Source organism: Chelonoidis abingdonii, chromosome 23, assembly GCF_003597395.2.
Source record: "Chelonoidis abingdonii isolate Lonesome George chromosome 23, CheloAbing_2.0, whole genome shotgun sequence".
NCBI lineage: Eukaryota > Metazoa > Chordata > Testudines > Testudinidae > Chelonoidis > Chelonoidis abingdonii.
In genome coordinates, this window is record NC_133791.1 from 7,425,701 (window position 1) to 7,438,329 (window position 12,629).

At 51.6% G+C, this 12,629-nt stretch overlaps 1 protein-coding gene across 1 annotated transcript in view; it reads left to right on the top strand.

Moving 5' to 3' along the window:
• The window catches only part of MXRA8 (matrix remodeling associated 8), a 31,274-nt gene that overhangs the window by 1,373 nt on the left and 17,272 nt on the right, over window positions 1-12,629 (top strand). The window contains exons 2-5 of the mRNA XM_032780016.2: window positions 8,931-8,954; window positions 9,385-9,693; window positions 10,325-10,426; window positions 11,746-12,204. Coding sequence (XP_032635907.1) covers window positions 8,931-8,954; window positions 9,385-9,693; window positions 10,325-10,426; window positions 11,746-12,204 — 894 coding nt within the window. The remainder of the gene's footprint in view (window positions 1-8,930; window positions 8,955-9,384; window positions 9,694-10,324; window positions 10,427-11,745; window positions 12,205-12,629) is intronic.

Consider the following 12,629-nt stretch of genomic DNA (forward strand, 5'->3'; position numbering starts at 1 on the left):
GGTCACAGGTGAATTCAGTTTTTGTGCTCAGTCTGGTCCCTGGTGGATATTTTTCACTTCACCAAGCCATCCACAGTTTGCAGTGCCTCTGGGCATGGTTCAGGATGGGCAGAGCAGGGAAGGCTGCACGTGAGGACTGTGGGGCACGGGCAGAGCTGTGAGGGACTCAGCGCCAGAAGAGATGATCACGACTGAGGAGTAGTGGGAGAGCTGTGTGGGGATCTGTGACCGGAGTAGGGAGGGATGGTTTCATGTCATGCCTGAGAAGCACTGGCAGAACTGAGGGGGCTGAAACCAGCTGGGTTGTTACCCTATACGATTCAGGTGCTTTGGCAGAGCTTGAGGAGCCTGTGGGACAGGAACAGCAGGTTGTGTTGCTGCTCATCAGCGGTGGAGCACTGTGGGGCTCAGACCTGCAGGTCAGGGTTGAGGGGTTCTAGCGGACACATTTGGGCGCAGTTTATGGGGTTGGGGGCAGGGTTGGAGCCCTGTCAGAGATCTTCCACTTCCAGGCTGACTTCACCAAATTCCCATGAAAATAAAGTTGGAAGCAAAACGGGGAGAAATCCCATTCCTTTAATCTTTGATGAGATGCGGTTCTGATCTCCACCCTGGAGCGTTCATTCCTCGGGGAAAGGCCAGCTCCATTCCGAATGGCTCTGCGTAGCAGGCCGCAGGCCAACACACTGTCCATGAGGCTGAGACGTGTTTACAAAGCAAAGCACATATCTGAGCTGTCTGGGAGAAGCAGGGCCTGTGTGCACAGCAGCCAAGATGGCGACGGGCAAATGCTGGCTGAGCTTCTCCTGGCTCCTCGTGCAGCCGGAGGACTTTTTTCTTTCTGCCGAGACGGCACATTTTTGTCTCTCTCCAGTCTGACAGGCATGTTCCCACTTGTGGGAAGGTGTTGGAATTGTTAGAGTTGGATGGCTGGGGAAGCTTTTGGGAGTCCCAAAATCCCCTCTGAAAGCAAGAACAAAAATCTGTTGTTAAGAAATTAAATCCCAGGAGCCATTTTTTTTTAAATGAGGACTTAAAAAAACACCAATGCAAGGGCTGACTCAGCAATCAAGTGGCTGCATTTGAGGGGATCTTCATTCAAGATCCAGCCTCAGTCTTTCACTCCCAGGCCAGCAGGAGATAGGAGCAGCAGGGATGCAGTGTGGTTAGCCATTAGGAAGCAAGCACTTGCATTGCTCACTGATGCCCCCGCCTGGGTGACTTGAAAAGAGGGGCATAGATCCGCTTCCCTCTGCTATTCCCAGAACTAAGCTGAGCTGTTCGGTGTAGCTGTTGCTAGTACAGTGCCTGCAAGATAAACCATAATGGTCCCGTTGACACTGGGTCAGGCCCCCAAGGAGCCAGCATGAAGTTGCTACTATTTTCCAAGAGAGTATGAGCTTAAGTCAGTAGCAGCATCTGGTATGTTTGCACTGACGTGGGAATAGCTCTAGGAAGGCCCTTAAAAGTGCGGACGCAGGGGTCGCGATGATGGAGAACGAGGAACTTGGTATTTTCACATGCTTCTTATTTTTAACTTTTTGAAAAACTCCCATTTTTGAGTAAGCTCCTCGTTCAAGGCCTGATCCACCGCCCACTCTCTCCAACCAGACCGTGATGCTGCCACCCCTCCAGCAAGAGGAGCGGCAGCTCTCTTTTTGTCAATAGAGGCTGGTTTAATGGCCAGGGCAGGGGTTTCACTTCCTTCGAAGTATGCTCAGGCATCTAGACAGCACCACAGTGATGTGTTAATGGTTAGAGCAGAGTGGGAGGCAGAAGTCCCAGGATCTAGTCCTGGCTCTGTGATTGTCTGACTGTGTGATCTGGGTTAGGCTGAAATTTTCATAAGCGGCTGCTGATTTGGGGCGTGTCTGATTTCTTAGGCTGCCCAACCGGAGACACCTAGGGGCTGATTCCCAGAATTGCTGAGCACCCACAAGTCCTGCTGAAGTCCCTGCATGCTACAGGTGCTCAGCCCTTCTGCAAATCAGGCCCAAGGTGCCCCAAGTTGGGCACCCCAAAACTGAGGCACCTAAGATCAGTGTTCACTTTCAAAGGCATTGGCCTGAACCTCTCCAGAGCTCAATTTCCTGAAGTGCAGATTAGAAGTGATAACACCTTGCTCATGAAGGTGTTGTGCGTCACTTTGAAACTGAAAGGACTATAGCCAAGATCACGAGCGCTGTTGTTTAGAATCCAGGATGCTGCACAGCTTTGAGACAGTTACGCTAAACAGGAGGAAGAGCTCTCAGTTACTACAGAGAATTCTTTCCCAAGTGTCTCCCTGGTGGGTCTTGCCCACATGCTCAGGGTCTAACTGAGCACCATATTTGGGTTAAGAAGGAATTTCTTCCGGGTCCAATTGGCAGAGACCCTCGGGGCGGGGGAGGCTTTCACCTTCCTCTGCAGCATGGCTCACGGGTCACGTGCAGGTTTAAACAAGTGTAAATGGTGAATTCTCTGTAACTTGATGTCTTTCAACCATGATTTAAGGACGTCAGTAACTCAGCCAGAGGTTCGGGGTCTGTTACAGGAGAGGTTGGGTGAGGTTCTGTGGCCTGTGATGTGCAGAAGGTCAGACTTAGATAATCACGATGGTCGCTTCTGACCTTAAAGTCTATGAGACTCAGTGGCCTGGAAAATGGGCAACGAGATGGGCAAAGAAAAAAGGACTGAAAAAGAGATGGTCAGAGCTGAACTTACTCTAACTGAAAGGCCTTGTCTAGGGACACAGTCAGGCTGCGCCAGAGATGAGGTCCCTGCATTCAGAAGGACCTTCCTCCAGCCTGTATCAGCTGAACCATTAGGACGGAGAAGAGCATGGACAATTCCTGGTTGATCTCAGTTGTCTTGGGAAGAGACAGTGCTCAAGTATGCTGGGTGTAGATCGCTAAGAAGGCTCAATTCTGCTGCCCTTACTCCTAGGGGGAGTCCCTTGCTTCCTAAGTGGCCCCATGGATTTCAGCGGCACTGCTTGTCTTGTAAAGCACTGCTCTCTCTATACCTGATCCGGCACCTCCTGAAGTCAATGGCAAAGCTCCTACTGGCTTCAGCGGGGTCAGCATCAGAACCAGTGTGAGTAAGGATGACAGAATCGGGCCATTGGGAGGCGGGGGTTACCTGCTGTCACAGGACCCTGTAATGAACACACCCACTTACCAGCAAACAGTCCCATTCACACTGCCTCCTGTGATGTTAGCCAGATTCCTGGCTCAGCCCTGCTGTTGCCTTTCGTCCTCTATTAGCCCTTCATTGAACAGGATGCCGGGTGTTTTGATTAGCCCAGCTTCGGACTCAGCCTCTCATTCGGAGCAGCAGTCTCTCCTCGGCATCCCAGTTACCTTCCGATGGAAGCAGTGGTGGTGTTCTGTGTGTAGGAAAGGGGAGAGGAGGTTTCCTAGTTGGGTTACACAGAGGAGGTCATTCAGGACGTTCCTCAGAGTTTTGGGCTCTTGCTTCATGTTTGTCCAGCTTCTTTTTGGCCTATCTGAGAAGCTTGCCTTGGAATTATAGAAGCCAGAGCCTGGGTGTGTATTTTACAGGGGGAGCTTGACATGTAGGCTGTTCCCCTCTTCTCGTCCGGCAGAGCTCAAGATTTTGCCTTTCCTTGGAGCTTTCGTTGGATGGGCCAGCATGATATCTCAGGAACTCAGTGGGAAGAACCCTGAATTTGCCTCTAGAGTAGAAGAAAAGTTCGGGGCCACCATGCGAGCCAGTCTCCCTAGTGCCACTTGTGTCTGGAGCTGAGGATGGGGCTGGGGGATGTAGCTACAGGGGTCAGAGCAGTTGCCTTCCATTTTGGAAAGCGGAACCATGAACTGCAGCTAACGCAATTTGGCCAGGCTTGAGGTTGTGGTCCCAAAGCTTCAGCTCTTGTGTTTCTATGCCTAATGTTGCAGAGGGAAACCAGGGCAACCTGCCCTTCCCTTTCATCTCCTGGAGCCATCCGCCAGCATGGCCCTGGACATGGCATTGACGGTGCTGTGAGTTGAGCATGGGGCTCCTGGCTGCCCCTTGCCTCCGTCACACAAACTTTATCAGTGTAAGGGGCTATACGGCTGCCAAGATGGGTCACTGGCCTTTCTTCCAGCATAGGCAGAGCTGGTGCAATGCTTCTACAACACGTCCCCTTCCAGTCCAAGGGGATGGTGGCCGCAGTGCGGCTGTTCTCTGGCTGTCCCCAGCTGCCCCAATGGCTGCATGGGGCCAGAGGCATCTTAGGGCAGTGTCTCAGGCTGCTCTTACTTTGCTAGGTCCCAGGGCAGCCCCAAACCATGACCCAGAATCAGGGAGGTGCCATCTCCAATCTCAGGCACATTGATGAATTGGGTCCCAGTAGCCCACAGGCATCCCTGATCTTATGCCACTCCACTGTTCCCCCTGTGTCCTGCCCGATCGGCTCAACTCACTACCTCCTTTGTCTCCTCCTACTCCTGGCTTTGCACCTCCTCTCACGCTGCCCCCTTCGGCGTGGTTACTGCCTTGATCAAGGTGGGCAAAGCAGCCTCTTTCATTTGACAGGATCAGTACTGACAGGTGGGAGTCGGTGTCTCTGAGCCACACACAGTCCAGAGTTTGTATCCCAGCCAGTCAGGATGAACAATAGAACCAAGGGCTTGAAGTATGTCCCTGGTAAAGCACAGACAGGTATTATGCTTACTTTACAGATGGGTGAATTGAGGCACAGAGAAACACAGTGACTTGCCCATGTCCTACAATGAGTGGCAGAGCTGGGGAGAGAACTCAGGAGTCCTGACATGCAGTTGCCTGGTAACCACTAGCCTGGTGCCTCCCCTGTAAGGATCTGCTAGCAGATGCTTTAACAGATGAATGAAAGGGAGGCCGGCAGGAGCCGTGTCAAGTTTTTCTCTCCTGGAAGTCGCTGCTCTGATGTTACAGATGATCACAATCTGCAGCCTTCTTTCACAGAACAACCACGTTTTGCAATGTGGCGGAGGAACACACGTGGCCTGTTAATGAGCTCCAGCAGCCCATCCTGGCAATACGCCCCAGTGGATGGACGGGAGAGTCAGGGCTTGTGGGTCCTGATCATGCCAGTAGGTAAAACCAGCGTCATAACAGAATGAAGAACTGGGAGAGGGGCTGTGCTAGTCTTAGCTCAGGGACGATGCAGGCTGTGGAGTGGGGCATATGGAGGGTTTCCGGGTTTGGAAGGCTCAGCTGCATGGCTTTGTCAGATGTCCAATTTATGCAGTTTGCCTCCATGGTTTTTGCATTAAGTTGTAAGGGGGAAAGGGAAAAATAAATGCGTTCCCACGGCTCTCCCACAAGAGGAGATTCTAGCAGCACCAAATCAATCCATTATTAAGTGAACAGCAAAACGAGGCTTTGACAGCACTGAGTGTGCAGACACCTAGCAGCTCCAACGTGTAGATATTGTGCTCTGGGACGAAGGTCATTTGACTGCACCATCTTATCATGACATCACCTCTCTGTGCCGCACTGCAATCCTCACCGTATCCTGACTGGTTAGCATCACACTGTAACACTGATGCATGGCAGTACTGGGCCAGGACACAGCACGATGACACGATGTCCCATCACACCTGAAGATATGCCCATGTCCTAGTTACTGCGTGTGAGTAACTCCCAGCGATTTCAGTCACTTCACTGTTTGGGAATGTGTTGTCCCTTTCTTTTATACAAAGTGATACAGAGTACACCGGCATTTCCCCAGTGTATTCTCTTTGTAAAGCTGCAAATATAAATGCAGAAGAAGAAGGCTTCTGTCTGGAGTATCTTTGAATGGGGCTCTTGCATGGAAATGGCCATTCTCATGGCACCATGTCATTACTGATGCTTTGCGAGAGGCAGAGAATAAGAGTGGTTTATTTTACTGAGCGTGTTCTCTGTGGGTGTGATTGAAATAGCCCCATTCTGGAGTTAATTTATTCCCTGTTGCAAGAAATAAATTCCAGTCTTTGTCAGGGTAGCGTTGTGCCCATGGCATTAGCAGGACAAAACAACTAATTATCCGGCTGTAACCCATTTGTGCTTAAATGGTTAACAGATGGTTTATGGAGATGAATGATGCCACTGTGTTGTGATACTGAACCATGCTTTCCATGCTGCCCACTGGACTTCCCATCCTATGCAACTAGCAGGAGGTACTGGGCTGTCGAAAGGTAGAAATGAAGACATTTGTTTATGTCCCTGGAAGTAGTTCTCACCACATTGATCTTAGTTATGCGGGCTGGAGAGGCTGCACTGGGCTAGCTTGGGGAAGCCAGGTGTGTGAGGGAGATAGAATTGAATGGGGATGCCCTTGATGTCAACAGGTGGTTGTTCGGACTAGTACTGGCAGCGAAGTGTGACAGGAGCGTGCAGGGGAGCACACCTGAGTGCAGTGAGCTTGGCCAAAGGATTCGTGCTTTTCTGATCATCAGCTTTTTGCCTTTTATGAAACGCTGGAACTCAGACAGTTGCATCAACTCCAGCATCAGTGCTGCTGCCCTTTCTCCTGAAAGGTGCTAGCTTCCAAGACTTGGACACCAAAGTCCTCTGTTTAGCCATAGGACAGGAAGAGTGGCAGTGCCATCTTCCCCTCCACTCTACTCTGGCTCAGCTCTGACCTGGGACTTGAAACGCCATGTCCATTTAGTTCTTGGTCTCTGTTGGGACAGCAATCTGAATGCCCTCTAAGAAGGAACTGGAGTGAGATTACCAAACGCCGTTCACACAGGTAGTACAGAGCCGAACAGGGTTCAAATAGATGATCTACAAGGGAAAGGTTCCATACCCCATTGCTAGTTCCATGAGCCATCCAGTGACCCCTTGCTGCTACAGTTCATGGATGATCCCTGGAATTGCAATGGACCGTCATGGGGATCCTGTCCATGTGGCAGCAGCAGAGGTGCAATTATGCCTTGTCACCCTTTCTTACTAACCGTTTGTGGGAGAAGGGTGGAACTTTTCTCTTCTAGATGTAAGGCTGAGTGTCTTCCTACAAGACCCCCAGGGCCCCTCCCCCTCCAAATGAACAGCTCTGAGGGCCTCGCCCTGGCTGACTATACACCAGGCCGAACAAAAGCCTCTATTATCTATTATATAACAGCAGCGTGGTCAGAAGCACTGCCTAGCACCAAGGGCAAACCAGCTGGAGCCAGTGGAGAGAGACCAAGGTGATGTTTGTATGGCAGTTCCATTATAAACACTCCGTCTCAGCGAGAGAACACGGGAGGAGGGTGGGTATTTTGGTAATTCACTACAATTTCCCATCGATGGGCGTGCTCAGCCACTGTCTCGTCTTACCCTGCACAGAGCCGGTATGCGTTGTGAGTTGGTTGAAATGCCGGCAGCTGTCGGCCCCTTGTGTTCACAAACATTCCCCCTGTGGGTGCTGGTGGAGGAGCTGTCCCATCGGTAGCAGTCGTGGAAAATATTAGAGAGGAAAAAACCCTGTGGTAGACAAGGTCCTGTTTCCATTGTGTAAAGCCAGGCTTTGTGGTGTGAGGGCACAGGGACAGCCCCTGTCAGTATGTTCCCAGCCCTAATCACAGCTCCAAGCTATAAGGCTCAGCTGTAGTTTTCTTTGGGCAAAGCTGGGACTGAGAAGCAGTGTGTGACTACAATCTGGCTGAAAGCACTATTGTAACTGGCCCAGGATGGAAGTCACCCTACAGGCATCAGAAAGGCCAGTGATTTCCTGAGAACAGGACCCCTGACCACTTAGTTCCAAAAATGCTGGCCTCAGCCCTTTTAGCAACAGGAGAAACCCTTAGGGATGGCTAGCTGAGAATGTCTACACCACCATTGGGACAGTGTGTGTAGACACACCTGAGCTAGCTCAGTGAAAATAGCAGTGTGGCCACCTGGCCTGGGCTAGCTGCCTGAGTCTGGACCTACTGTCCCAGTCCAGATTGTACACGAGCGGCTCGCCTGTGTTGCTGCCCAGGCAGCCGTGGCCACATTGCTATTTTAGCAAGATAACTCGATCAAAGCTAGCTCGGGTATGGCTACATGAGTTGCAGTCATGCCTCCCAGTTGCTATGTAGACACACCCTTAAGGACAGGTTCAAATCCTGTCTGTAAGCTGCACCCATTAGAAGACGTAAGTTATATACACGTTTAAGCCCTGATCTTGGGAGGAACTGGTGCGTTGCATTAAATGCTTAGTTGCTTTTTTTTTATCCTGGTGGCTCCCGAACAGAATTAAGATATTTACCGGGCAACAAGCTGCATCTGTAGGACCAACTGAGGGGAAGTTAAATTGGGGTTATAAACTCCCCTCTAGCCCACCAGCACATTGAAGGTGAACGCAAGGACTGGAAGAAATCCGTTTTTCTTCCGCTGACATGAATGGCCTGTTCATTTCAATGAGGGGGTTGGTGGGTACAGGGTTTGGCCTCTGAAAGTTACCACAAATACCAGGCCACCGATAGGTTTCCAATTCCCTTATCTCCTTTTTCTAATTATCACCTGGACCAGGGTATGAGTAAAATTACCAGAAGAGAATCCAGATAATGAAAAAGATGGGAGGAGGGGCCAGCCAGATCGCTGGGGTTGAAGGTGGTGAAGAGAGTTAATTAGCATGGTAAACTACTGGGCCACAGTTTAATCTGGTGCCTCAGGTTATCTCTGCAAAGCCAAGACCAAATCTGACTCTATTTTTGACCCCATATCTCCACCCCCTTCTCTAGCCTGCTTGTTCTTTTCATTCACTGGAAGTTCTTTGGGTCAGGGACTCTCATTTCTTATGCTTGAAATGGGTCTAGCACCGTGGGGCCCAGACGGGTTGTGAGGTCGTCAGCGCTAGCACAGTGTAAATATTAAATAATCACAATGTTGAAGAAGACCTGAAGGATGGAATAATAAAAATAAAGGAAAGATGCTTGCTGCTGGCTATGAATATATTTAATATTCTCTCATTTACTTTGTCAGTAACGTTATTTTCTCTTCTCCTTCGACAGGGTCTGTTGTTCATTTGTATTCAGGTAAGTGACACCCTTTTAATCTGTCCTGGTTTTAGGATCGTTAGAAGTATGGGAACTGGCTAGGGTTGCCAACCCTTCCGGTATCGGGCTCAATCTCCCGGAGGCTACTAAAGCCAATCTGGAAAATTTTAGGCTGCTAAAAGTCCAGCAGTGCAGCAGGGCTAATGCAGGCTCCCTACCTGTCCTGGCCCCACACCACTCCCAGAAGTGGCAACAAGTCAGGCAGCGACTCCTAGGAGGAGGCGTGGCCAAGGGGTCTCTACACACTGCCCCCGCCCCAAGCACCAACTCTGCACCTCCCATTGGCCAGGAGCCCCTGCCGAACATGCATCGATTCTAGAACATGCTGCCATGACCAACTTGCTGCTTTCATGCATCCTTCCCCACTTCATGCCCCATCAGTCCGGCCTCTTCCTCTCTCTGCCCACAGTCCCAGCTGACATGTTGAACCCCGAGAGCGTGGTGGTGTCGGTGTCGAATGTCAGCGCCATGGCTGGATCCCAAACTGTCCTGACCTGCAAGAGTTACCGCATGATCTGGACCCAGGACCGTCTGAATGACCGCCAGCGTGTGGTCCACTGGGACTTGTATAGCAACCAGGATGGCGATTACAAGGCGGAGAGGCTGTGTGACATGTACTCAGCTGGGGAGCAGCGGGTATACAGCTCCTACAACCAAGGGAGGATAGCCATGCCCCAGAATGCATTCGCAGATGGCAACTTCTCACTGGTGATCAAAGGTACCAGGAGTCAAAGTGATCTCTCCTTCCATTGCTTCTAGAGAACTGCAGCTCCATGCTCTTGTACTGAGATTTCCTATGAGGAAGGGAGGCTGATGTTATCTGAGACTCAGGAAATGCAGTGTTCTAACCACTAGTAAAGTAACCACCTTTTAAGAGAAATGTGCCTTGCAACCACTTTGAAAGTCTTAATCACGGTGTGTCAAGAGGAAGGATGGCCTTATGGGTAAAGCACTGGACTAGGTCTGGGTTCCAGTCCCAGCACTGTCATGAACTCCCTGTGTGGTCTTGGTTGAGTCACTTAATCACTCTGTGCCTCATTTTCCCCACCTGTAACATGATAAGAATCCTGTCTTCCTCCCACTCTCTGTCTGTCTTGTCTATGCAGATTGTGGGCTCTCTGGGTCTCTTACAATGCCTCACACAAGCTTGGCTGAGGCTTGTGTTACTGAAATGCCAAATAATAATTCAAACAAACAAGACTGAGCTCAAATGAGCATGTAACTGCAGTGAGAGGTTGGCCCTGTTCATCTAAAGCTCCTTCTGTAACGCCGTGCCTGGGGGCATGCTGCACAAACAACCGCAAACTATCATCACCTTGCTCTTAAATGGTCTTTTTCTCCTGCACTAGATGTTACAGAGAGTGACCAAGGCACGTACTCCTGTAACCTCCACCATCACTACTGCCACTTGTACGAGACGGTGAAAATCCAGCTGGAGGTCACCGAGAAAGGTAAAGGCACCTGCTGATGCAAACGATGGGGATTGGTCCCTCTGCGGGGGGGGGGGGGAGGCAGGTACTTCACATGCCCAATACTTCGGGCCCCAGGCTGACAGAGAACTCTGAGCAGGGGGAGCCCTATGTTCATGTAGAGCCTTGTTGGTTTCACAGGTGTACTACCCAGCTTTGGTCAGGGAGACCCCTGCTCCCACCCACTGCCTCACTGAAATCAGTGGGGGTTTGTGCAGAGGCAGAGCACCGTGCAGGATAGGATCACGGGTGCTGCACGTGAATGTTGCTGCACCTCAGAAGACATCCGTGCTCACTGCAGGTTCTAGCAACCATGCAGCTGTGAGGTTTCATTCTCTTTGCCATTGGAGTCTTGCTGTGTCACAGCTCTCTGGGTTAGACCAGAGCGGGGGCCTCAAGGGACTTCCACTGACAGCACCACTTGGATGGAGACGCCGCTTGCTGTAGATGTTCCCCCTTGCCCACTAGCTTCACCTCCATCTTGTCCAGGTTGAGCAGCCGGCTGGCTTTCCTGCAGGTCCCAGTCGCCTTAGCCCTGGGAAAGAGCTGAGGCTGCCCTGCCTGGCTGTGCTGCAAAAGAGGCAAAGGGCTGACTGTTGAGCAAGCATACGGGTAACTCGTATAAGTGGGTGGTGGGATAGGAAGGAAGCAGCATCTTCTGCTTTCTGCTCTTGCTCCCTGAAAGTTTCTGTTTGTATAATAAAAATGCCCAGTCTGTCTCCAGGAGTCCCAGGCTGCTTTTCTGGTTTTTATTGCTCAGCATGAACAGCCTACAAGCCAGTGATCCTGTAACTCCTCCAGTATTAGGGTACTGGGAGCAGCAAAGCATTTCCTGCAAGGAGACTGCCTAAGACGCTTGGAGGATGGGCCCCAGGATGTTGAAGATAAAAGTCTGTTATTACTATTCCATTCTCAGTCATTGGAGAGAGCACGCTCTTCCTTCTTTGCAGACCTAGCCATGGACTCTCAGCTACCAGGGAGGAAGGGTGGGCTTGCAGTTAAAGCACTAAACGGGGACCCAGGTGTTCTGCATTCAATTCCTAGCTCTGGCACAGACTCTCTGTGTGAGGTTTGAGAGCCAGTCACTTCCCCCCCACGTGCCTCAGGTTGTGATGCACTTTGAGATCCTTGGGTGGAAGTGCAGAGCAGGGAAGACTCTCGGTGGTTCCTAGCATAGGAAAGGCTGGTGTCTTTAGATAGCAGAGCTGTCGGGGGCATCGGGTATAATAAGGTATGTGTGCTGGGTTGTTTCCAGATGTAGATGTATGTTTCCCTAGCTGCCTCCTGTGTCCTCTCTGCAGCCAGGGAAGCGAAGAGGTACTGGGATGGCGAGAAGGCCGTGATCGTTGCCTTGCAGGACAGTACCGTGGTGCTCCCCTGCGTGAACCGGAACCAGATCTGGACTGAACGGCACAGTGAGGAGGAGCAGCAAGTGGTCCACTGGGACAGGCAGCCCCCGGGAGTCCCGCATGACCGGGCCGACCGCCTCATAGACCTGTACGCCTCCGGCGAGCGCCGCTCCTACGGGCCTCTCTTCATCCGGCAGAAGATGAACATCTCCGAGACGGCCTTCGCCCTGGGTGACTTCTCGCTATGGATTTCAGCCCTGGAGAACGCGGATGAGGGCACATACTCCTGCCACCTCCACCATCACTACTGCGGCCTCCATGAGCGCAGGATCTTCCGGGTCTCCGTGATGGAGCCAGTGAGAGAGAAGAAGGTGGTGAACCTCACTAACCCCAACAGCGTGCCACCTGTAGGTAGGTGACCCTCCGAGGGTGGGGGGTCCTTCCTCCTGAGGAGGAGGTGAACAGTCACAGCCCTGCCCTAGGGCTGAGCTAGGCCAGCTGAGAGGGGCTATGGGCTCTGTCCTCAGGGAATGCCTCCAGTTCCAGAGGGTTTTCTAGCAGGCAGAGATGGCTCTGCCCTCACACCAGCCCTGGGCTCAGGAGACACTCTGCGGCAGGCCGGAAGGAGGGAGGGGACGTGACCAAGGTGACTCTGCATCCCTGCAAAGCTCCGCAGAGGCCATTGACCAACTTTGAGATGCTCTGAGAGCTTCTCCAGCCTGAGCCAGGGTCCACACATGACCCTGCAGCCAGGAGTAGATGAGACTCAAACAACGTCCCTTCTGTCCATGCAGAATAAATCTTCCCCTATGTTCTGAGGGGTGGTTGGTGTCTTT